Source organism: Ambystoma mexicanum, chromosome 8 (genome assembly GCF_040938575.1).
Source record: "Ambystoma mexicanum isolate Mex_15411 chromosome 8, UKY_AmexF1_1, whole genome shotgun sequence".
In the NCBI taxonomy this organism is placed as follows: Eukaryota; Metazoa; Chordata; class Amphibia; order Caudata; family Ambystomatidae; genus Ambystoma; species Ambystoma mexicanum.
The window spans coordinates 218,689,421-218,713,380 of NC_090929.1; the positions used below are offsets into that span (position 1 = coordinate 218,689,421).

General features: G+C 41.6%; 1 protein-coding gene across 1 annotated transcript in view; it reads right to left on the reverse strand.

Annotated features, from left to right (window-relative positions):
• Nucleotides 1-23,960, reverse strand: part of ADAMTSL2 (ADAMTS like 2) — a 329,265-nt gene that overhangs the window by 129,200 nt on the left and 176,105 nt on the right. Inside the window, exons 6-10 of the mRNA XM_069609632.1 lie at nucleotides 21,106-21,251; nucleotides 20,863-20,986; nucleotides 17,265-17,345; nucleotides 15,362-15,537; nucleotides 11,130-11,460 (exon numbers count right to left, since the gene is read on the reverse strand). Coding sequence (XP_069465733.1) covers nucleotides 11,130-11,460; nucleotides 15,362-15,537; nucleotides 17,265-17,345; nucleotides 20,863-20,986; nucleotides 21,106-21,251 — 858 coding nt within the window. The remainder of the gene's footprint in view (nucleotides 1-11,129; nucleotides 11,461-15,361; nucleotides 15,538-17,264; nucleotides 17,346-20,862; nucleotides 20,987-21,105; nucleotides 21,252-23,960) is intronic.

Below are 23,960 nucleotides of genomic sequence, written 5' to 3' on the forward strand. Positions count from 1 at the left end.
ACGGCCCAGTAAACATGCATTCAGCATTTTTCCCCAATATTTGGTCAGAATTAAAAATAAAAAACTCACAAAGTTACAGCAGAAATTGTCTTAAAACAGTTTCAGCCACAGTCAGTGATTCAAGTTCTGGGAATAAAAGAGTCACAATGTAATGCAAGCAGTCTTGTATAGCACCTATCGGCCATTATTGGTGGCCTTTCTGCTCTTAGCTCTGTTCGAAAAAAGGGGGTTGGGGTCCATTATTGGGACTGTGGGAAAGATAGATGTGAAACCTGTGGTGTTGATAGGAGCAGGTCGGAAGCCCCAGTCACATTTCTTGGTAAACCTTTGAATTCTCAATCTAGCTTCCTGTAACTACCGGTTAACTGCAAACTCGAGATTGCAGCCTTATTGGAAAGTCAATCAGAGCCAACAACTCTAAAAGCCCTGTCAGGCAATGCCAATACACTGCTCTTCATCATCATGCAGCCGTTGCACCTTCCCGTCACCTTTTTGCCTGAGCTTCCTCATGTGGCCATTCAAATCGATCAACTAGAGCTAGCACCTGGTGCTGAGATAACATCTGAGTCGATGTCGAGTTCCCCATTAATGACGAAAGGCTATGTGAAGGCTATGGTACATCAGAGTGCTAATGCTGTTAGCCCTATATCTTCCAATTCAAGGACTGATATAGACCTAGCTCTATATCTTCCAATTCAAGGACTGATATAGACCTAGTATGTGAAGATTTAGACCTTGAAAACATGGGCAAAATCATAGAGATGTCTTTTTCACTGAGTCATATAGATAAAGACCCACTAGAATGTTATAATCCTTTGCAGTGTGCTAGCTTAACGTTAGATATAACAAACCAAAAACCTATAGCTAATCCAAATCATTGGTGTGAGTGGTAAAGAGATGATTAGGGCTGTTAATGACCCTAGTGAAATCGAGAATGTAAACAAGCATGAAGTTTGCACCAATAGTATGACCTCGATTGAAATGTTTGACGCCTTTGAGAACGTTTTTACTCGCTAAGTGGCAAATGTGAGCGTATCGAGAAGAAATTAGATATTCAGTTCATTCTTCTACATAAGAACTGCGCAAAGAAAAAAGAAAAGCTGAGGCCCATTGGAAAAGCTTACCCTCGCTAGCCAATAAAAACATCCTCACCACAGCTTCCCTTACCTACAAAGAAGCCATCCTATCAGCTAAAAAAGAAGTGTATAACAATATGATTATACAAGCACAATCAAACACCAAGGAACTCTTTAAGATCCTCAAGGAACTTGAGTCTCCAGTTGCCCCTCTTTTTACGTGCACCCCTGACGCTGAGTGGTGCTCTAACATCCAAAAGGCACTATTAGACAGAATTGCCTTGCTACAAGCCAAAATTAATCCTAAAAAAGCCACCTCTCAGACTCAACGGGTTACCCCTCATCTTACAACCCCCCCCCACCTAAGCACTCCTTCAAACCTTTTAGCTTCACCCCCCCTTTCCATTAAGGAAGTTGAAAATATAATTCTGAAGCTCAAGCCTTCCAATCGCGGAGATGCTTGCCCTGCTCCGGTTATAAAGGAAGCTGTGCATGACCTCGCCCTTTTTGTTACCGCCTTCATTAATGCCTCTTTCAAATCGGGCTCTGTACCGGATAACCTTAAGGATGCATGGGTCATCCCTCTTGTCAAAAAACCTAACCTGGATCCTAGCAACCCGGCTAACTACAGGCCCATCACCACAGTGCCTTACCTACTTAAAATTCTGGACCGAGCAGCCTATCTCCAAATCCAGGACTATCTTGATACTAACAACTTATTAGGGCTCAGACAATCCGGTTTCCGTCCCAGACACGGCATGGAGACTGCCCTGATTGATCTGAAAACCCAAATTGAGGACCTGGAAGACAAAGGCAAACAAACACTTTTGCTCCTCCTAGATCTCTCAGCTGCCTTTGATTTGGTTGATCATCAAATCCTATGTCATCATCTCAAGATTGCTGCTCATTTTTTTGACGCAGTGATATCCTGCATCAGCTCTTTCCTTGCAAACTGATCCATGAGGGTCTTCTCCCCCGAAGCTGCAGCTGACTCGGCACATGTACCATGTGTATCTCCCACGCTTTATAACGTGTTTGATATATTGGACTATTTGGGTGTCTCCTACAACAATTACGCGGATGACACCCAGATACTCATCCCTATCACTGGCGATTATGTAACCAATGTCAAAGCACTAAATGCAGTCTATACCGTCATCCAGGCCTGGATGGCTCATCATGGGCTATGCCTTAATGATGAAAAAACTGAGTTACTCATCCTAGGCTCTCAGTCCAAACTTGCTAAACTAGACTCCAAATACAAATCTATCATTATCGATGGCAACATTATCAAAGTCACTAATGTCACCAAAACACTTGGTATTTACCTAGACTCCACTCTTTCTCTCAACAGTCAAACCAACTCAGTTACCTCAGCGTCTGCATATACCTATAAACTGATCACAGCATGCTGTTCCTTCTTGACAACGGGCAATTGTTTAATCCTTGCTAGAACCCTCATCATGTCCAAAATCGATTATTGCAATGCCCTATATCTAGGGACGAGCAAAAGAAATCTCGATAAACTTCAAGTCACGCAGAGCAATGCCATAAGGGCAGCTCTCAATGTCCCCAGGCACTCCCACATCTCATCCACCAGACGCAACTTGCATTGTTTACCCATTACTCACCGCATTTCCCTCAAAGCACTCACCCTAACACACAAAGTCCAGAATAACGCAGCACCTGCCTACTTGTCCACGTGCTTTATGCAACACACTGCAACCAGAATCTTGCGCTCGGCCCAGGTTCACACCCTAACTATTCCCAGTTTCAAGATGCAGACAGCCTAAGGCTCGAGCTTCCCAGTCCTTGCGGCCAAGCTGTGGAACTCTCTACCGAATGTTCTCAGAAATCTTCCTGCCTTCCAATCCTTCAAAAATAAAACCAAACTGTGGCTTTATGAACAGGATGCCCTGGCCACCCCACTGTAAGCTAGGCAACTGTTAGCAGTAAACTGCCTGCACACTGTACATACTGTATACGTTGGTCTGTTCTATTCTCCTTGCAAATGTTTTTTCCTCTGTAGATATGTATAAATGTAATGTACCTATTACTGTAACCTGTAACTGCCTTCCAAACATGCGCCCTGATGCCCTTGGGCAGGTTGCTCACTATAAATAAACAAAATACAAATACAAAGAGCATTAACCGCGGTCGGAAGACGCTATGTGATCAAAGTACTACCATGGAACTCACTGAAATTGGTGGGTCTATGTTGAACACATTGCCACATAAGTGAGTCAAGCGTAACTCTACTGCTGAAGTGAGTGTAAGTACTGGCAAATGCAAAGTCAAAGGAAAGCATCCCGCTATCATTAAACATAACAAACCTCCTATTTACCATGCCTTTGTCTATAATAGCCGTGCTACACTAAGTAAACATTTGTGTGTGGTAACTGATGTAGTTGGTGCAACTATTGTCCAAGGCCACGCAATGGCATCTGTCCCTCCACCTGCAGTGATTCCCCCCTTCCATCTGAGTCTGTCCCCCTAACAAAGGAAATGTCTGTGATTAGAAATATTGGTGAGATTACTTGGAAAGTAGGACAAGGTACCACCTGTGGTGAGCAGTCTACTGGACAAGGACATGTGTTATCCTGTAAAGGAGTTAGTACTGCTACCAACAGTGAGGCTGTACATTTCACAAAGCCACAGACACTAAGTACGCTACCTGGAATTTGGTCTGCCAACTCTGGTAACACACTTGTACTTCACCTACAAAGGTTAGCTCAGATGACGTTGGCTTTCTTAGAGCTTTGCAACTCCAGCCTGTGTCATCTGTTACGAATATGCCACCTCTTAATAGATCCACGGGCCTCTGTATATTTCACATTGTGGTTTCTCTCTGAGTAATCACATCAGAGGACATTAGGATTGTCGATCAAGTAGAACATGTTGCTGAATTTGTATCAAATGTCTGGTTTAAATTGGTTGCAACCCTCAACTATATTCTTCGTTACTAGGAAGAACTTTATAGAATTGTCTATACATGTTAGCCTGTGTGCATACCTGTGATAAAGTCTTGGGTCGACCGAGTTGGATGTACACATGAAAACCATTGGTCACGTCCAAGTGGCTCGAGCATTGGTGTTAATACAATACAAGATGGCCCTGTGTCCCTTGTAATCAACATGCGTCTGGTAAATTAGCCTCAATGTGGAGGGTGGTTAATAAAACAGTCAATGGTGCAGTTGTCGATGCTACCGATGGCTACTGGCAATGGTTGCCAGTAGCTTTTGAACAACACTTCACATTGGTATGTCGATGATGTTAGCCTTATATATTCCTGGAATACACTTGGGTTTACACCAATATTTAGTGAGTATGGGCTAGTTGCTCAATTTGATATCTTTATGATCACAGCTCTCCAAGAAACTTGGCTTACTGATATTGTACACTTTGATGGCCGTTGTACTGTTCAGCAGCTAGCTACCAAAGGAAAAAGAGAGAGGCCAAAGGGTTGACTCTTTATTTCTGTTAAATCACCTTGGTTAGTGACAGTATTAAAAGAATACACTCATAATATTCAGGTAGTTAAGATATCTTATCGACAGTGTGTTATTATATGTATAAATATCTATGATCCACCGAACCGTGTGGCCACGAGAGAAAATGTAAAAATAGTAACCAATATTCTCAATACTTACTCCCATCAGTACCCAGTATGGATGGCAGGAGATTTTAATGCCAACATCGGCAAATCTCAATCTGATTCAAATACAGGGAGGTTGTTGCATTCTGCTCCTGTTAGTAACATCCATTCTAATCGGCAAGGAATACCCTAGGCAAAAATCATTGATGAATATGGGCTCACTAGACTTAACGGTGGTTGCCCTGGTGAAATTGGGATGGCCATTACACGGGCAGATGGGAGAGTGGCCATGACTATTTATTACGTATTTACCAACAGTACAGGCCTCTTCCTAACAGTAGATATGGCAATTGTTCCAAGTAACGAAAGTGATAATTTTCCTTAGGTGTCCTTTTATCTCCCATTGAGATGCATAATGCACCGGCTGTATACAATCAAAATGGACAGATGCATTTTAACGAAGCTCAAAACCGGATACAGTGCCATAGCAATCTAAAACTCGCCAACTGTGCGGTTGCAAATATAGTCCCTGACTTTATTCTTCAGTGTGAGGATAGTAGCAATAGTTCTGTAGTTGAAGTAATTCCCTGGTTCATAGATATGATGGCTACCATAGGCACTTTTACCTGTGCCATTAGATCCTATAAATGTTCCTTAGAGGGATCTAATAAAGTCTTGCCTAAAAGACAGTATTGTAACAAGAAAATCACGGAGGCAAAAAAACAGCTACGCAAAGCTATAGCCGTAGTGATCTATCCATCGTTCGGGAGTAGAGATTCTAGTGCAGTGTCCACGTACCTTAGATCTTGTAAAAATGTATATCATAGGTGGTTAAAAGACTACAAAATTAACCTGGAAATCGATTGTTGGAAGAAGTTAGCCACTCTTGCCATATACCGGAATAACACAGCAATATGGGAGGTAATCTGTGGTGAAAAAAAGGGACTTGTCAGTAAATTGTATCTCTGAAGACCAGTGGATAGATCATATAAATCGAACCCTGGGCTCAAAAGTCGAAATGACACCTGTTTACTTTTCCATTCACCACATGGTCTTGTAAAGCGACTGTGCTGGATATAGTACTAATAATCGAGCAGCTGAATAAGTCTTGAGCATCTGGGCCCAATGGTGTGTGTAATAATCTACTGAAACTCTGTCCGGACATCTGGGCCATGCCATCTCCATCTTAGTCAAAGGAATTGGCCTTACAGGAAAGATGCCAGATGCATGGCGAATGAGCCAATTGCTCACCGTTTACAAAAAGGGAGCTTGGGATAACCCAGCCAACTACTGTATGCTATCTATTCTAGATATACCTTCTAGGATATTTGCCAGGGTACTGTTGGCAGAGCTAAACCAATGGATCGATTCGAACAACATTCTCCCAGTCAGTCAAACTGGACTCACGCCCAAAGCTAACACAGTGCACAATGTACTTATTTTGACTTACGCTGTAGAATATTCTTGGAAGAGGCGTGAGTCTAATGTATATTGCACATTTATAGACTTTAGCGCTGTATTTGATTCTGTTCTTAGAAACAAGTTATGGAGGAAATTGAGCACATGGAAGATGCCACCAGGTCTATTAAAAATGCTTATGTTGCTATATTCAGATACCATAGTTCGTATTTGTTTAGACAGAAAGGGCAAACTTTCTGTTCATATCCCTACGTGCCGTGGAGTAAAATAGGGCTGCATTGTGGCAGCGACCCTGTTCAATCTTTACTTAGCAGATATGCAATTCTAATTCATGAATTTGGCCTTGTGTCCGGTAAAGGAAGGGTCTGCATGAGTTAGCTGACTCGCATATTTGGATGTTGTTTCTGGAACACACTGCTAGAGGCTTGCAAAATATGTGAAATGCGTTGTCAGATTATTCTAAAAAAAAAAAAATGGCCTGAAAGTAAATATAGACAAAAGTAAAACCATGGTCTTTTCTGTGGGAAAAGTTACAAAACCATATGTGTGGACTTTTGAAAATATTCGACTTGAGCAGGTCAAAGCGTATGCATATTGGTTAGCAACAAAAGACAAGTGGTGAATCCAATTACTCTGTTTATTGGGGAAAAATGTTGGATTCTCAACGCATGCCATCCTGCTGTTGTATGCAGCAAAAGTTGTACCAATGTTATTGTACGGGATTGAGATTTGGGAACATAATTCATTTCATGTATTTAAAAAGTTTGAAGCATTTATCCTCAGAAAACTGCTAAGAATGCCGCATAATTTATCTATTGAAGTAATCTATCTGGAATTTGAACTGAAAGGTGTTGTGATCGAGTGCAAACATATAATGGCTATGTATTTTTAAAATCTAAAGTCGATAGATAACGCTATTATTGTACCGTACATGCATGCTTATTTGAAGATTGACCATTATAACTCCATGGGTACAATATGTAAAAATATTACCCTATATGATAAATGGTCAGTAGGTTATGAATGCATGACTTTACATGGCTAGCAATACCAGTTTGAAAGCTAGTTGAAAAAGAAATGGCACGTGTTCAGCCAGGAGTGTCATCTTGTTGAAGTCGCTACTAAGAGCAATAGTGGGCAGTTTTGTCAATATCGGATGGCACGTACATTGTTGCCTAAATGGCATATCCGAACCCTTACATCTTTAGAAGTTACCTTAAGCTGAAGTTCAATCACTGTGAAACACTTGAGATACAAGGGGCACGACTTGGGATAATTTGTTTAGAAAGAACATGCCGTCTATGTGGGTGCCTTGTGTTGGAATCTTTGGAACACTATTTGTATATTGTGACTGTTTAATCAAGATTCTCACTAGCTTTCTAAAATCCGTTAACAATTCATTTGATCCCAGTGATGTAACATTGATATGGTGGAATGTTATGCAAGGAGATGATATTAGTTTTATGTTTTTTATGGTTAAATGTTGTTAGAAAATCATAGAAATGTTTAACTCTATATCTTAGGTCATTTTCTATTTTGTGAATTGTGATTTTATCGATGTTGTGATCTTATTTATTGTCTCAGTATATGATATATGGTAATTGACACTGGATGTGTGTATGGATATGTGTCTATGTATGTATTTTATGTTGTATATACAAAGCCGTAAGGCTATAAGTATATCATAAATAATAATAAGTATATAAAAATAAATAAATTGCTCAAGCTAATCAAGAACAGGAAAAATACAACTAAGTCACCATGAAATTTCAATTAACAGAAATGTCCTCTACACTGCGGTGCGAATAGGTGGGTGCCCTGGAACAATTGAATCAGAACAATATAGAAGACAAAGTATAACAAGAGATAAGAAGAGCAAAGCTTAATTAATGAGGCAATATTCAGATGAGTACAAGACGGTATGGAAGTTGCTATATTTAAACAATGACAGCTATTCGTGCTGGATCACCCCAAGAATGAACACAGGATTGCTGGTAAGTGCATGCTAAAAATAAATGTAGTGCCTAAAGTTATACAACACAATATATGGATAGTGAGTGAAACCCAATAGTATCTTGGTAATGAGGTTGTACACGTTTTCTGTATGGTACTGGATTTGCTGAACCAAATGGTGTAGTCCAGGTTGTTTAGCAATCCACACGACTTTGAAGCCAAAAGGCAGGCATTTAAGAATGCCAAATTAATGCCTTCTGCAATTCAGCTTCAGGTTAAGAGAGATGTGACCATTCACTGTTCACTAGTCAATTTACAGTGACATCAGATAGAGAAAGGGACACAACTTTAACACATGGAATACATTTATGTGTCTAAATGAGAACATGTGACTGCAAGGCATATGTTGTCACTACATCTCATTAGTTGAGATTATGGATAACCCCGTGTGATTGCTTAGAGAGAACAAAGAGTGGCACACGGTTTGGACACAAGAAGGAAACCCAGTAAGGATGACAATAGAGTAATCACACTATTGAACAGAGCTGAGTCACCATGTTATTGGCAAAATACCTGGTGCATTTGTATCCAATGAAGTAAGATTGCCCCATTTCATTGATTCTAAACCAGAAGCTATTCTCAGCATTCAATCATCATATCCTCATGAGGCTAGGGGCGAGGAGTGCCATCCACAAGATGGATACATCTTATTTCAAATGGATGAGGAGCATCAGGACGAAGGATATCCACAGGAAGTGATGGCAGAGGTACAAAGATATTTACAAGTATCTGCAGTTCAAAAAGGCAACTGCATTGATATGGAGGAAAGTACCAGCATTCCATACTTGAAGACTTCCCAGAGTTTTCTAAGCTGATGGAGGAACAGGTTTATGCCTGTCCAAATGACTCAGAAAGAGAGCAATTGAGGCAAATATTCTTAAACTTTAAAGATGCGTTTAATTGTGATACATATGATTGTTGTTTCGTCGGCTTAAATGTCACCACTTTGTTTAAGTGTTAGGATGAAAACACAGATATCTGTCTAACAGTACTTGTGCCAGTAAGCTTTCTTGAAATCATTATCAAAGATAATAGAAATTTGAGAAACAATTGGGATAAACAGACCCATACATGGCACATCAAAAACCCTTATATCACGAGTGATGAACTTGACAAGTGGTAGCTCAACAATAGATGTGCTAGTTCAAGATAGCCCTAATATTCAATTACCAGGGCCTTATACAGATGCAGGTGACAACGAGCGTTACCACATTAGATATAGCCGCAGTCTACAAGAGAATGCCATTAACTCATCAAATACAGCATTTGTTTGTGTTCAATTTCTAGGGCACCAATTTACCTGGGAACGTATGCCTTCACCTATATTAATAGTTGGAGCAAATTTGGGTTCTTCTCGTACAAGCAATAACAGATGCTGCTGAATGCGGCAACATAACATGCGCGGGTGACATGCCACTTAAGCATGAGAAACTGGATGCTCATCTCCAAGAGATAAGGCATCTGCTCACCCAATTGAAAAAGGCCGGTGTGAAGGTCACTCTAAAGAAGACTCAATGGTGTAGGGAAATGTTACATTTCATGGGACCTGAGGTCACTTCTGGAGGCTTGCACCCCCAGAAGAAAAGGGTGGAGGCTCTTCAGAAATTGATGGACCCCAACATTGTGAGAGCTTTGAAGTTTATTGACGAGTAACAACAGGAGGTTCATTGAAGATTATGCAGAATTTACACAACCACTAACACAATTTTGAAAACAAGGTTTTCCCTGGAAATGGGGGGAGGAACAACATGAGGCAGTGGCTAAGCTAAAGAATACCCCTGGCCAGGTTTCCATGTTTGGCTTACCCCAAAAGGGGTCAGACATCTTTTCTTAAGATCACATTTACTGAAGCATGCAGGTGGGCTGTGCTATGCCAAGAGAATGATGTGAATAACAAGGCGATTGCTTATTCCAATAAAGCATCTTTACAGGTAAAAGCAAAGTTCAAAACACGTGACAATGCCTTATTAAGCACTGTTTGGGCACTAGACCACGTCCGCTCTATTGCATAGGGTGATGGGTTGATCATTGAAACTGCACATCAACCATTTCAATGCTTATGTTATGTAATATTTATATCAAATTGTAATTTAGCTCAACCAAGAATACTCTAGCCAGCATCAGCATTAGCATTATGATTGGATGCCTATTATGCCGTGCCAGGTGAAATTAAAGCTTAACACCACTCGTCAGTCTTTTTTTTCCTTTTTCTGGGGCCCAGTTCAGTTCAGTATTAAAAATTGAGGTCAACAGACCATTTCACCCAGAAGCTCAAATGCTTAATCTACATGTTGCATACACGCATTGTGTCTTCTGGGTGAAATGATCTGTTGACCTGTGTTGTTTCCATCCAAGCAAAGAAAATTAGGTAACACGCTATACTTTTCTTTGTGCATTACTTTCAATGTAAAATGAATGATCATTTTCACAACTTGATTTTAATGAATGTGGAGCAACAGTGGTTGAGGCTGGAACACTGACGCTCACTTTAGTTCAGTCACATATCCAGATGTCAGAATATGGATACCTCCCAAATTTCTTTTACTCTTGAACCTGCATTATGTGTCTCAGGTATGTAAGTGTGGAATAGCCATGGAAGAGGTATCTCATATTGCAAGTTATTAGCATTGTGGGGGTCACAATAAGACAGACACCTGCTACCCTCACCCTGCTTGCAGAATTTGTTTTCTTCTCTTGACCTACCATAATACAAAGCTCACTGAAGCTGCTCAATACAGCATGTTGTGCTATTACATTAATGGCAGCTGGTGGTCGACAACCTTTGGCTCTCCAAATGTTTTGGACGACAACTCTCATCATCCCCAACCAGCATTATGAATGGTGAGGGGTCATGGGAGTTGTAGTACAAAAGATCTGGAGGGCCGCCAGGTTGCAGACCAATGGATATATCCAATGGATGGGGTATATTGGGTTGTATATACAGACGTGAAAGGAAAAATAATATTATCATGAAACTATTAAGGTAAATGGCAAGGGGGATTCAAGTGCAATGCACGCCTGGTTACCTTCAAACTGTTTGCTCTTGGGCTTCTCACAGTCCAGTCCATCAGGCCCCTCATAGACCTCGTTGGTTTCTTGTCCATGTTTCTTCTTCTCCCCTGTGTCCTGCCCTCCAAACACCTGATTTTGGAGGTCTACCCGATCCTTGGAGAGCTTTCCATAGAAGCTGGAGTTTTGCAAAGCAGGTGCCATCATGCCCTCCTCAAACTCTCTGCTCTCCTCGCTTTCCGAGTCAGGAAATGTGTAATACACGGGCTGGATGAGCTTGGAGTGGGTCCTCCGCAGAAGTGTATACTCAAAGGTGATGGAAGGGTTCTTTCCATTCTGATTCCACACCTAGAAACAGAAAACTGGAGTTCAGACCCGAATCCCTGTTAAACACAGAGCATTGACGGCAATGGGCACAGAGCAGAGGTTCACAAGTGTCACAAATAAAGAAACAGGACTTGGGGTCTTTCTTACTACGCTAAGATATTACTTCAATGACAGATGGGTGCCATGCAAATGGCAATAATGTAGCATGATACAATCATATTAGTAATGACGTCACATCACATTACCAGATGCCACACAAAACACAACTATCACAAAGGAAACTGAGGGACAAACAAAACACACCTGGAGAAAAATAAACTGAGGGCTACATATAGCACAACCACACGCTATGGTTATTTCTCTGTTGAAGAAACCTACTCTCAATCCTTGTATCCCTTCCAACTTTCGTCCTGTCTCTCTGTTACCATTTCTCTTTAAAATTCTAGAAAGGGTCATTTACTCTCAGTTTTCTACCTTTATTATTTGACACAACCTTTGACCTCTTCACGAGTCAGGCTTTAGACCTATTCATTCCATCAAAACCACACTTCTTAAAATCTCAATTTCTTTTCTAGATGGCTCGTCATTCTAAGCTATCCTCAGTGCTGGTATTGTTAGACCTCTCTGCAGAATTTGATATGGTAGATAACACAATCCTTGTCTGTACACTTTCTGCTTTGGAGATCTCAGGCTCTGTTCATCAGAGGTTTTCTCATCTTTCAAATCGCACGTATTCCGTTTTTTTGGTGGGTCAGTCCTCAAACTGCTTTTCTTTAATACTTTGGTGGCCCCTATGGCTTGGCCTTCAGTCCACTACTTTTCTCTCCTTATACTTCAGCAATATCTAAAATCGTTGCTCACTTTGGCCTTTCATGTCACTTTTATGCAGAAGACACACAAAGCGTCTTACTCTTTCTCATCTTTATCTTGCTCTCTTCTCACTACTCTCTCGACCTGTCTGTCTAATCATCATAACTGGATGCTTTTTCATTCTTTACATCTTAATGCCACAAAAACTGAGGATATATATATTCCTCCTTCTTCTGCATCTTTCTGTGCTCTCCTCGCACCAATGTGGACCTCTCTTTGATTTCCAAGTCATGGCTATGCACATCACACCCAGTATACAGGCTAAACCCATGAACCTACTGGTCTGGTATACATCCCCGTATGCATTTCTTGTGTATCTGCTAATCCCTGCACTTTCTCAAGTGTGTTTGATCTTGGCCCAGAACCTTTGTACTACACCACATTCCCAAAGCATATGCATTAAGTGAGCAATTTCCTGGTCGCATCGGGGGCAGGTAGATTTTGCTTCATTTTTAAATTTAGCAACCCTGGCTGGGGTAAGGTAGGTGCGATGAAGCACATTGATCTCGATCAGTTGAAATCTCGCATTGCGTGACACATTTTTCACAGTGCTGAGCTCCAACAGCCATTCTTTGTCTCTAATGTCTGCTCCCATATCTGGCTCCCTTGTCTCCAAATATCTACATGGTCTCGCACCTCATTGCTTGTCTTCTGTAGTTTCTTCGTACACTTCCTCTCTTTTCCTTCATTCTTCCTCCTTACACCTTATGTCTGTCCTTTGTCCTCCCTGCGCCCAATCCTGTATCCCTTGTTAGCCCCTAAACATTGGAATGCTCTCCCACTTCACATCCGTTCTGCCTCTTCTCTTGCCACCTTCCGTACGTTGCTCAAGGACTATTTCCTCTCTCTATCTACCTCTTCTTGATTTTTCAATGTTTTGCTGCACTGTTTATTTTTTACCTAATTTGCATGTGTTGTACTATTTATTTATGTACCAGCGCTTTGGTGACGTGCGAAATCCGTTTGTATTCGGCTTTCTCCATTAACAAATCAAACAATACAATAATAATAAACACATGCCACAATAAGACAATATTGTATTATTGTACACCAAGATCTTTAAACATTTTAAACAATATAAAAGCACAATACAAAAAAAGATCGACTTTCCAAATGCAGCTTAAAATGGCCTCATTTTCCAAACGCAGCTTTCACAAATTCACATATGTCCATTAAAACATAAGTGTCATCAGTACACAAAATGAGCACCATTGCCTCTTCTGTGGTTCTAATATTATGCTTCATAAAATGACCCCTAAGCCACAATCTCCTAATGTCAATCAAAAGGCTGCAAAACAGCATAAAAAGTAACACACTTTTTTCTGTGGCCTCCGATCCGCATGGGAAGAGCATAGTGTTTGCAAGCCAACCCATATGCCTCGTCAAAGGTACACACATTCAGGGCCTGATCCATGGGACATTTTCCAATGAGATTGTGCCATTATAAAACACTTCCATGAATCAGGCCCTTAGTCTCACCATAAAGGTCATTCTTCCATGTTTCAGGAGCCTGCAAGTTTAATATAACATTCCCAGTCTGCGGCACACTACGAGCGGCACCCACATATTTTAATGAGCGTAGCTTTGGCGAAAGCGCTTATTAAATAAAAAGACATACAGTGATGCAAGGGCACATTGTCCTAGTACCTCTGAGGCTGCTGATTCAACATCACTACTAACTGGTGTATGCAGAGGAATGGGGAGGAGAAGGAGAGGCTGTCTTTGGATGTCAGAGACCTGCAGCCAACCCCGCCATGCATATTCTAGTGCCAGGCGTGTTCACAACACTTGAACGTGCATTGAATCTCTGATCTCACATGTGTGGGGGCTAGGATCAACCCCTCTACTTTTCTTTGTTCAGAAAGTTGGTGAAGTGAAAGGCTTCAAAAGGCGCCCTATTGGAAAGGCATTGTTTACTTTTATGTCTCTGTTTTGGAGATGTGAATCTAAAAAACAAGTAGACACCCATATCTAAAGCATGAGTGTTTCTATTTTCTGTGGATCTCTTCAGACTCCTGGCAGTATTGGTCTTTTCACTGCACCAGACCTGCAACAGGGCAAGACATGGTTCATGATAAAGGGCCTCAGAGCTGTTGCAGATCACCGAGCATTGTTGTCCAGAGTGGGAAGCGCGTTGCTCTGCGACATTGCATTGCTCTTGCGTGACCACCACACACAGCACATTTAAGGCTATGAGGCTGTGAATGGCAAAGAGATCACCCCTAAACATACAGATCCTTGAGGGTTGCAGGTTCCACAGGTAAGACCCATGAGGTTCAAAGCCACGTGTGTCCATTCAACACACTCAAAGAGACACCTAGTTATGACAAGCCACACAAAAACTGCATACAAAAGACAATACAGTTGATGGCCAACACAGCAAAATATGTTGGATTGTGGGGTCCATACTCAGCATTCGCAAAGACAGATAACATAGTGGTTCACAGGCAGCACGCGCAAAACCCCAGGTATGCTGGTGTGCTTGCAACTTACGAAGGACATGGGAACTTTAATGTGAAACAAAACATGCCTAAAGGAACAGGGCAATGTGGTTCACAAGCAGCACACAAAGTCACAGGCTGCTAAGGGTCACATGTAGCATGATCATACCTGTTCACACTAACACGCTGAAGGTTAGTCCTTTTAGTAAGTTATACTGTAATGGGCCTTGACCTTGCTCAGTGAGTACCACCCATCAGTGTGAGGAGTCGAAACAATATTATGTCTACCGACAGGATACAGGAGTCCCTTTATTTATACACGTGAAACTCGATGGTGGATGCTCCAGCTAGGGAACTGTATACAGCCCTTTGTCCCGGGATCCCCCCTCTATTTATCACTTGGGCAAAAGAGGCCATTTATTTTAAAAATAACCTTTCTTTGTAATCAAGCTACAGACCTGTAATTTTACCCACTTGGTATGTTTCCCCCACCCTTGGCCTGGCAAAACTCAGTAATTATCTGAGTTCTAGAGAGAACACGCTTGCAAAAGGCAGTCTGACTCCACCTCATGACGAATCCCTGAAGACGAGTTCACTTTAGTGTAACATACCATTATGTTAAGAGCTTGGTTTGTCGGTCCTTGGGCAACAATGTACTCAATGCCCGTCTCATACACATCCATCGGCCTCCTGTACTTGAACACTGTGCCCGCCAGGTTGAAGTTCTTTGGGCTGTCGACTTTGTAATTTCCATTGAAAAAGAAAGAGCCGGTCTCATCTGCAACCGCTTCAGAAAGAAAGAAAATGGCAATTAACATGGCGCAGGCAGAGCACAATTCACTAAGCCCACCTCCCCAGCCTCCAGGATGTGTATAAAGGGACAGCCAGACACTTCTTTAATCAAAAGCAGCTCAGCCCAACTGCACCAGCAAACTGGTGGCAATTCTGGTACCGTCACTTTTTTTGTTGGTAACGGAATTACCACCATATTTACTGCACTGCGAAATTCCGAGCTTGAACCTGAAATTTAAGATTTGCCTCCAGCACGATGCTCGAGGTAAAACCTTTGTTTAAAGCCAAACGTCAGCAAATGTACTGTGCTGTGTCTCTGCTTGCAGTCAATCTGACAAAAATCCCTATGGAGTTCTGTGGACTTCAAAAATGGGGACTAACACCACCATGCCACCCCTTGCAAACCCGTGTTAAGCGGGACACAGTGGTGTTAACGGAAAGGGAATACTTTGGTAAAATGGCGAATTTAAGGAAGATTTACAGCCAAACCCGTAATGCGGCTGATTTCATAATCAGACTTTTCCATCAGTCATTTTATTGAAGGGAGATCATAATGCAAACATTTTTCTTTCTTATAATTAATATATATATATATATATATACAAAAAATACTTTTTTGTTGAATTTAAGAACTTGAGGCCTAATGCATTAACTTGTGCCTCTCAAAGCTGTGTTATTTATTGTTCATCAGTGTGCACTATTACTCCCAGTAACATATGAGTGCATAATTGCAGAAAGGCGACATGTTGACTTGAGCCAGATGTACCATGAGATCTCAGGAGAAAAGAGGATGTGTGGCTATGGCTGCTTCATCAGTACCAAAGGTGTGTCTTCTGGCTGCAAAATTCATTGCACACAGCAGCAAAAACAGGAACAGCAGAACAATCAAGTTTGCCCATGCGCGAGAAGGCCATCCAGTCTTGTTGTTTTTTCCCTTTGAATGCTGGGAGTTGTAGTTGTTTGTTCCATTTTAAAGTTGCTAAAACTACAAAACCCAGAACTCCAAGAAAAAGAAGGTCTGCATGGCATTCTCATGCATGACAATGGGATACTTGAGAGCTCTGCTACAAAAACCTAGAAGGGACAGCCAACCCCATTGTTTGCTTTCAGCCGCGTAATGCAATGGCTTTGCAAAGCAACCAATATCATTTAAAGAGGCAGAGATCAGAATACTACAAAGAGTGGGACATTGAAAAACTGGCATTGAGTGGGCAGGCACAGGTCCAAGAAGGGTCACACGCTGCTTCTTTGATATGCACTGGCTTCTACTACAACCTCAATAATGAAATGAAATTATATGTATTTATTTATTTTTATTTATATAGCTACAGCCTGTTACATACTGCTTCCATTTTGTGATTTGTTACTGTCCACTGTAGTGTAAGCAGCCACAAAGCACGCTCAGTTTATGTCCCCTTAGACATTGTGATTGTCAATGTTTATATGGAATCACAAGGTAAGTTCTGCACATAGCAACTAAGTATGTTTCGTTTGCAGGCAGGAATTTTGCACAGTAGAGGGTTTATGATCTCTTTGTTACATCAGTCCATTGGTCTCTTGAGTGTGCCAACCACTTGTGCAGAACATGTGAAAAAAAATAAACGATTTGATTTTAAAACATGTCAGTACTAAAGCTAAAATGGTGTTAGCGTAACTCAAGTCAAGTACCTCCAACTCACACCCACCCGATCCCAGTGACAGAGTGACAGAGGTTTTACATACCCAACACATCTGCAGATTTTTTCCTTTCAACTATCTGGATACCCCTTGCTCCGGCAGGAATGTGTGTGACCAGAGAATATCCTAAGAAAAACTACATATTAATGAAATGAAAAAAAGGTAGCACAAAATAAGCAGAAGATCAACACATATGTGTATCTGCAATACTTTCTTACATGTTTTAAACACATATGCACATGTATGGCTTTTAGAGGCCACATGGAATAGCATGTCATATCGTTCAGTAGAACAAGCAGTTACGTGTAGTGGCCCTCCAGATGTTCTGGACCTCAGCTCCCCTTATTCCTTGCGACAACAGTCGGTGGTTATGTGTAAAGGTTTGTATAAACCAAAAATATACCGAATAAATAATAAATAGTCGGTGCTGAAGGTTCCCGGGACTTGAAGTGCAAAACATCTGAGGTTCCCATACTGTAAAAAAGCATTTATTACAGAAGAGTCGATGATTCATCAATAGTCACTTTCTGCTGTATCTCAGACAGGCTAAACATTATGAAAGGGGCTGTTAACCTGATGAAATTCCAACATTATTCTAAGGTAGACGTCCAGCACATTTTGTTTAAAATATGTTACCAAAAACTCACGTTGCATCGGTTTCGTTGCAACAAATAGGTTTAGAAAATGCATTTGTAACTTTCATCTTTTAAAGAGTTGTGTGATGAGTGCCAAGAAGCAAATTTTCCTTTCTTAAATTAATATGGCCTGATCTTACGTCACAATCTCTTATAGCAGGAAATATAGCTGTAACACAAATATATCTTTCAAGGCAAATAATACATGCCACACAGTAGTTGGCTGAGTGTGTGAACAATTTAATTCTCCAAGCGTGGAACCCCCAGTTTCTTAGTAGCCTGCAAGGAACATGTGTACAACTTTCTTAGCACAGTAGCAGGGTGGTCACTAAACACCCCGGTGCTAATGCCAGGGATGTTGTGCATGCTACGTGGCATTGCTGTGGCATCAGAAGCACACAGCAGAGGCCGTGCCCTGCAGTACAAGCAGGGCACAGTTTCCTTAGTACCACCACAGCAGTTTGCCCAAAGGGTAAATTATGTTAGGATTGTTAGCACCCGGCAAGGGCGCAATCAGAATGAAACAACCATTCTTATTGGACCTCACCGAGGCATTACCCGGCCGGGAATCCCTCGGCCGGGATTCCGCAGCCATTGTCCCTGGCGGGGGGCATTGCAGCCCCTCAGCCAATGAGGAGGCTAGAAGCGGGGCCATACCCGCTCTGAGCCACCCCACGGCTGAGAGGCTGCCTTCGCCCCCTGCCGGTGACTCAAGTAAGGCATTTTTTTTGTTCTCCTCCCTGCCCTCCCCACCCCACTTACCTTCTTGCTCCTTTGTACCCAGTGGGGGATGATGGCAGTCTCCGGCTGGGTGGAGACTCGGAGCGGGGCCATCCCCGCTCCGTGCCTCCACACAGCTGGAGGCTTCCATCATCCCCCGCTGGGGGCGCAGGTACGTATTATTTTTTTCTTTTTCTTTTTCTTTTTCTTTTTTTTCCCTCCCTTCCTCCCTCCCAACTCCACTTACCATCTTCTCTGTCTACTTTCGGGAAAGGACGCACTGGGAACACTTTTGTTTCCAGATCGCCCACTCCCGATGGTTGCTAGGGAAACTCTGTTTTCCCTATCCCGGTGGCCATTTTCTTGATTTTTTTTTCTTTTTCTGTCCATTTCAGGACAGAAAAAAATGCTTTTAGTGCCCCGATCACGCAAATCTTACGCGCCGGGTACTAAAAGCAATATGACCCTCGCAGCGGGGACATTACCGACATTTTCTTTTTTTCTTCTTAAGATGAGGAATAATGTATGAATAACAGTGTATATAAAACATTTGAAAAGTTGGTTTTCCAGCTATGACAAATAAAAAAAAAAAAGTAATGCCCCCACCTCTTGGGTCATATTGCTTAATTGACTCACAGAACTATTGCAGATTATCACCAGACTTGAGCTCTGACAAATGAAATAAGTCAATAACATGAACATACTCAAACACCGAAGCAGCTTTGTCGAGACATATGTTATAACAATCTTGAACTTCATTTCAACATTAAAACAGACCTGTAAAACACATTAGAACTGTGATGGTTACTATCTGCCCAAGCTATAAGAAAGACTCAAACATTTCACATGGTGTATAATTATATGCATAACCAAAACACAGATTCACACCCTTGTGCAGATATATGAATACAGTACGTAAAATATTAAACATTAATCGCAGTTCACATACTTGGTAATGTGCACCTGATGATGTAACAACAGATTTCCACTTTCTAGCAAATTCAATTGATGGGGATACCTCTGTATTTGATTACTTTTGCTTTAATCAGTCAATCATTTTAATAATAATAATAATAATAATAATAATAATAATAATAATAATAATAATAATAATAATAATGTGTTTTTATGCAACCATTTCCCTTCTTTGTGGAATGCTGAACCTCATCCAAACAGATTATTAATAAATGGTGAATGTCCACCATTCGATGGGTTGTGGTTGGCCATTTCCTGAGTATTCCTTTGTTTCGGAGAGCAAACTTGTCGTGTATTTGTTTAGGTTCTTGATTTCCTTGTCTGAACAGGGCTACCCTCTCTGGATTTATATGATTTTCGGTAACTCTAGTAACTTGCAAAGAAACAAACTACTAAATGTGAACTGAACGTAGAAGGCAGATGAGTCGTGGTCAACACGAGGCAAGGCGTCATTTCAAGGATGATAATAGGAAGAATCTCATATTTGTTAACCCACCAAAATATGTATAAAACATCCTTGCAGAGACGTCATTTCACTGAAATGCCTGGGGTAGTGGAAGTGACATCACATGACCTTTGACCTCTGATGACATCACCAGAAGTGATGTCATTTGACCCCCCACCCTAAAGTGACATCACAGTAAGCAATGGAACATGACCGTTTACCGTTTGACAAAACAGAAGTGGCATCACATAGCATCTTTTCTAAGTACACTATGAAAGATATGGTTACAATATTATTGTAACGTGATATACATTTCATACAAGAATGGATTATCATATGTATCGGCAGAATAAAACATGCTATAACTGCAACTTGCAAAAAGCAAAATACAAAAAGGATGCTTGTTCTACTCTAAATGCTTTTTGGAGGATGTTGTCTGCATTGTGAATTTGAGGTGTTTACGAACAGACTAAATCAGTGACTCACCCCCTGAAGTGCGCCTGAAATAAACCTTTAATGAGTCTAGCAATTATTTTATGGAATTCCAGAAAGACAAATAGCTCAAATAGGCACATGGCATTGGCCACAGCCCAGGAGTTTTAATTTGTTAAAAAAAAGTTTCATTTTCTGTTTTTTTAGGGGTAGCAAAGTAGACCTCAAAGGTTGCAATTGCGACCCCTTGCGACCCCTAAATGACATCCCCTAAATGACGTCCCTGCATCCTTGCTTGTTACGGGTGTGCCTGGTGTTCACTTCTGTATCAGCAATCATTGCCTGACCAAGTTGAAATGCAGACAAACCACTTGCCTGTATACATGGGATATGTCTGCTAGAAGCACATGAAAAAGCGGCCATTTTAAATGCTCACCAAGGTGCGACGCCCCCTTCCTGTAGTTGCCGGTGACGTGAATGCAGCTACTCCCATCGCCCTGGCAAACGCCGCACTTATCGAGGGTATGGGTGGAGAAGAGAACTCCGTCACATCCAATCGGCTGGGGAGAGGAAAATAAAGACATGGACAATACACATTGTTGGTATGCAGGCAAGGAATGCAGCATCGGAATGCTCTGAAATGCTACTGCCAATGTTTGTACTGTAGTGTTTCAACAACCTCACATTTTCCAGACACGCAAATGCCCCGGTAGTCACTGTACTTGCAGGATGTTCCGTCACGGGCTTGGACCATCAGCTGTCGATGGCCATCCACAGTGGTGCAGTGGAGGTCGCAGGGCTTGCTGGATATATGCACGTAGTCATCTAGCATGAAACCACAATATGATACCTGGTTAATCAAAGAAGGCTTCCTTTGGAAAACATACAGCTGTGCAATTTCTACCACAAATATACCCAAAATGACTCCAATAAACATTCCATGGGACCGGAGAAATATGCTATACTCTGAGAAAATTAAGTTAATACAACACATTTAATGAAGAAGAGAAATTGACGAAAGCCGTGGAAATCTTGACATCGTTTTGAATCCCATATGAATGAATGCAAGTGTCAAAAGCAAAGGAAGGACATTTAATTTAAAAGAGGAGAGGAGTACATGGAAATGCAGATCAAGATATATTACACAACCAAAATATTGAAGATTAAATAAAACCAGGGATGCCAGGCACTGCCACCTGTGTGGGAGGAGTATCATGTTCATCCTAAGTGATAAGCCAGTGTTGGCAAAGGACACCCTCAAGTTGGGGGAATGCTGGAAAACGTCACCACAAACTTCACTGCAGCTACATAGTTTCTGACGTTCAATATTACACCTCCAGTCAATAGCAGTGCTTGTCTCTACTCCATCTTCCTTTGATGATATAATACATCCCATATTATCAGCAATGCTAACCTACCCAGCCTCCCTTACGAACAAATCACACTACCTTAGTACCCCAGTGCTCAATTTTACTCCACCCTCCCTTAATACAATCTAACACTTCCTTTTGACAAAGATTGTTGTTTGTGAGGAATTGCCGTAGCTGTTTTTATTGTTATTAAGAAATTAAATATTGTGCGTAATTCTATCTAAGAAATGGAGGTCTGCTCCTCATATTCCTACCCTCCTTTCAGAAAGCTCCATGCTAAAAGCATAGTGTACACCTGTGTTCTGTTGCATCTGTCATCCTGATCTGCATCCTGATCTGTCCAGTTACACAGAAAGGGTTCAGAGTTCACTGGTGCTCTATATGATTGTAAGGATGGTCGAGTCATACTGTGGTCGCAGCCACCATGGGAGGGTAAACAAGTCCTGGTGCTGCGGCAGGGTGGGCCTGCAGACTACATTACCAATGAGTCTGAGGGCCAGCATGCAGTGCATAGGAATTGTGCCTGCCGGAGCTCTTAAGGCTCCCCTCCCCCAGTGTCGGTTGCTGGTGATTGCAGATTGGTGGCATGGGTGGAGTCAAAGAGGTGAGCACGGATGAGCCAATGAGGCTTTTCACATACCAGCAGGCAATCCGTGACCTGAAAGGGCAGCAGTGAATTCTAAGGCAGCTGATGGATGCCTGTGAGCCCAGGCACAGCAGTGAACGATGTAGGAAGTACCGGTCATTGGAGCGGATATTATGGCTGGAAGCTATTCATGAGTAAGAAGAGACCTAGACACATTGTGGGAGTCCTGTGTTTCAGTTAAGTACTGAACTGGAAGGACCCTCCAAACAGCCATTTAAGATGAGTAGCAGCACCTTTGATGGGGATGCAGATTCATACTTGTGCACGAAATAACTATGACAACTCAATAGTTTGGCAAAGGGAGTCCTTTTAATGACAAGTACAAATAAAGGGGAGTACAATGAACATCAGCAACCGCTCGATCTTCCTTCTCGCTTCAACTCCACTTAATTTCAGAAAAAAACAGTATTTATATCAAAAACTCGTCATCACTCACGGGCAATCTTAAAAACCTAACATGCAACGTGGCTGGTTATAGGAAGGTAACTTTAACATAGGTACTTTAAATGTATGTGTTAACGGGGAGAGGGGATTGGATAATCAATGTCAGGTGGGGCAACTAAGGCCTTCCTTCAAAATGGCCACTATAAATGTCACGAAAAGTGCGATGTCTCATTGGTTCTACTCACTATAGGACCCTAGTTTACACGGTCCACTATGATTGGGTTGGCATCAACCCCTTTCATACTTTTCCTCTTACATCTAGCAGCATGCAGAACAACCAGCCAGGTGCAGGGAGATAGTCTCCACCCCGCCTTCCCTCCAATTATGTTACAATAATTTATCACCTCATAGTTCATGTGTCAATTACTTCATTGTAGTTTGACCTCGAGTTTGCTTCTTGGTCTGAGAAAGTTAAGGAGTATGGGTATGGCAGGGATCCATGCATATGTGTGAAAGTCTCATCCCTTCCTGCCTGCCTTGTCATGTGATTCAGACACCGTGAAATTGGCATCTTCTTCATGCATGATCATGTATTTGATTTAATTCTGCCAGTCTTCTACCATCTGTGGCTTATCTTGACCTTTCTGAACAGGATAGCCTGTTCTTTTTCTCTTTAATTGTATCCACTGTTGGCCTATTCCAGCCCTATATGACCATGGCTGCTTGGCATGGTTACTTTCAGCTGGGTTTCTTTCCTTCTTAATTCTTGGTTTGTTTGCTGCAACACTCTCCTCCTGAGACCTTTAGTAACCTTTTTTCAATTCTGCTCATGTGCGTAGTGGATTTTCACTCATCTATAAAGTAATTTTAAGGTATAAATATGTATGGTTGGCGGTTGCCACAATCTACTTTACTACTAAGCATAAGCAAGCTTCACAATTTCTTTGCTTCTTGCGGTTTCTTGCATCTGTACACGTTTAAACTAAGTTAATATCTTCACCGTGCATATGGCATAAGTTTCTGCATCTTGACATAAATTTCTTCATTTTAGGCTCAAGATGTCACTTATCCATGGTATTTCGTCTCTTTATCAGTATTCTCAGCTCATCATATCTCCTATATGTTTGTCAGTCT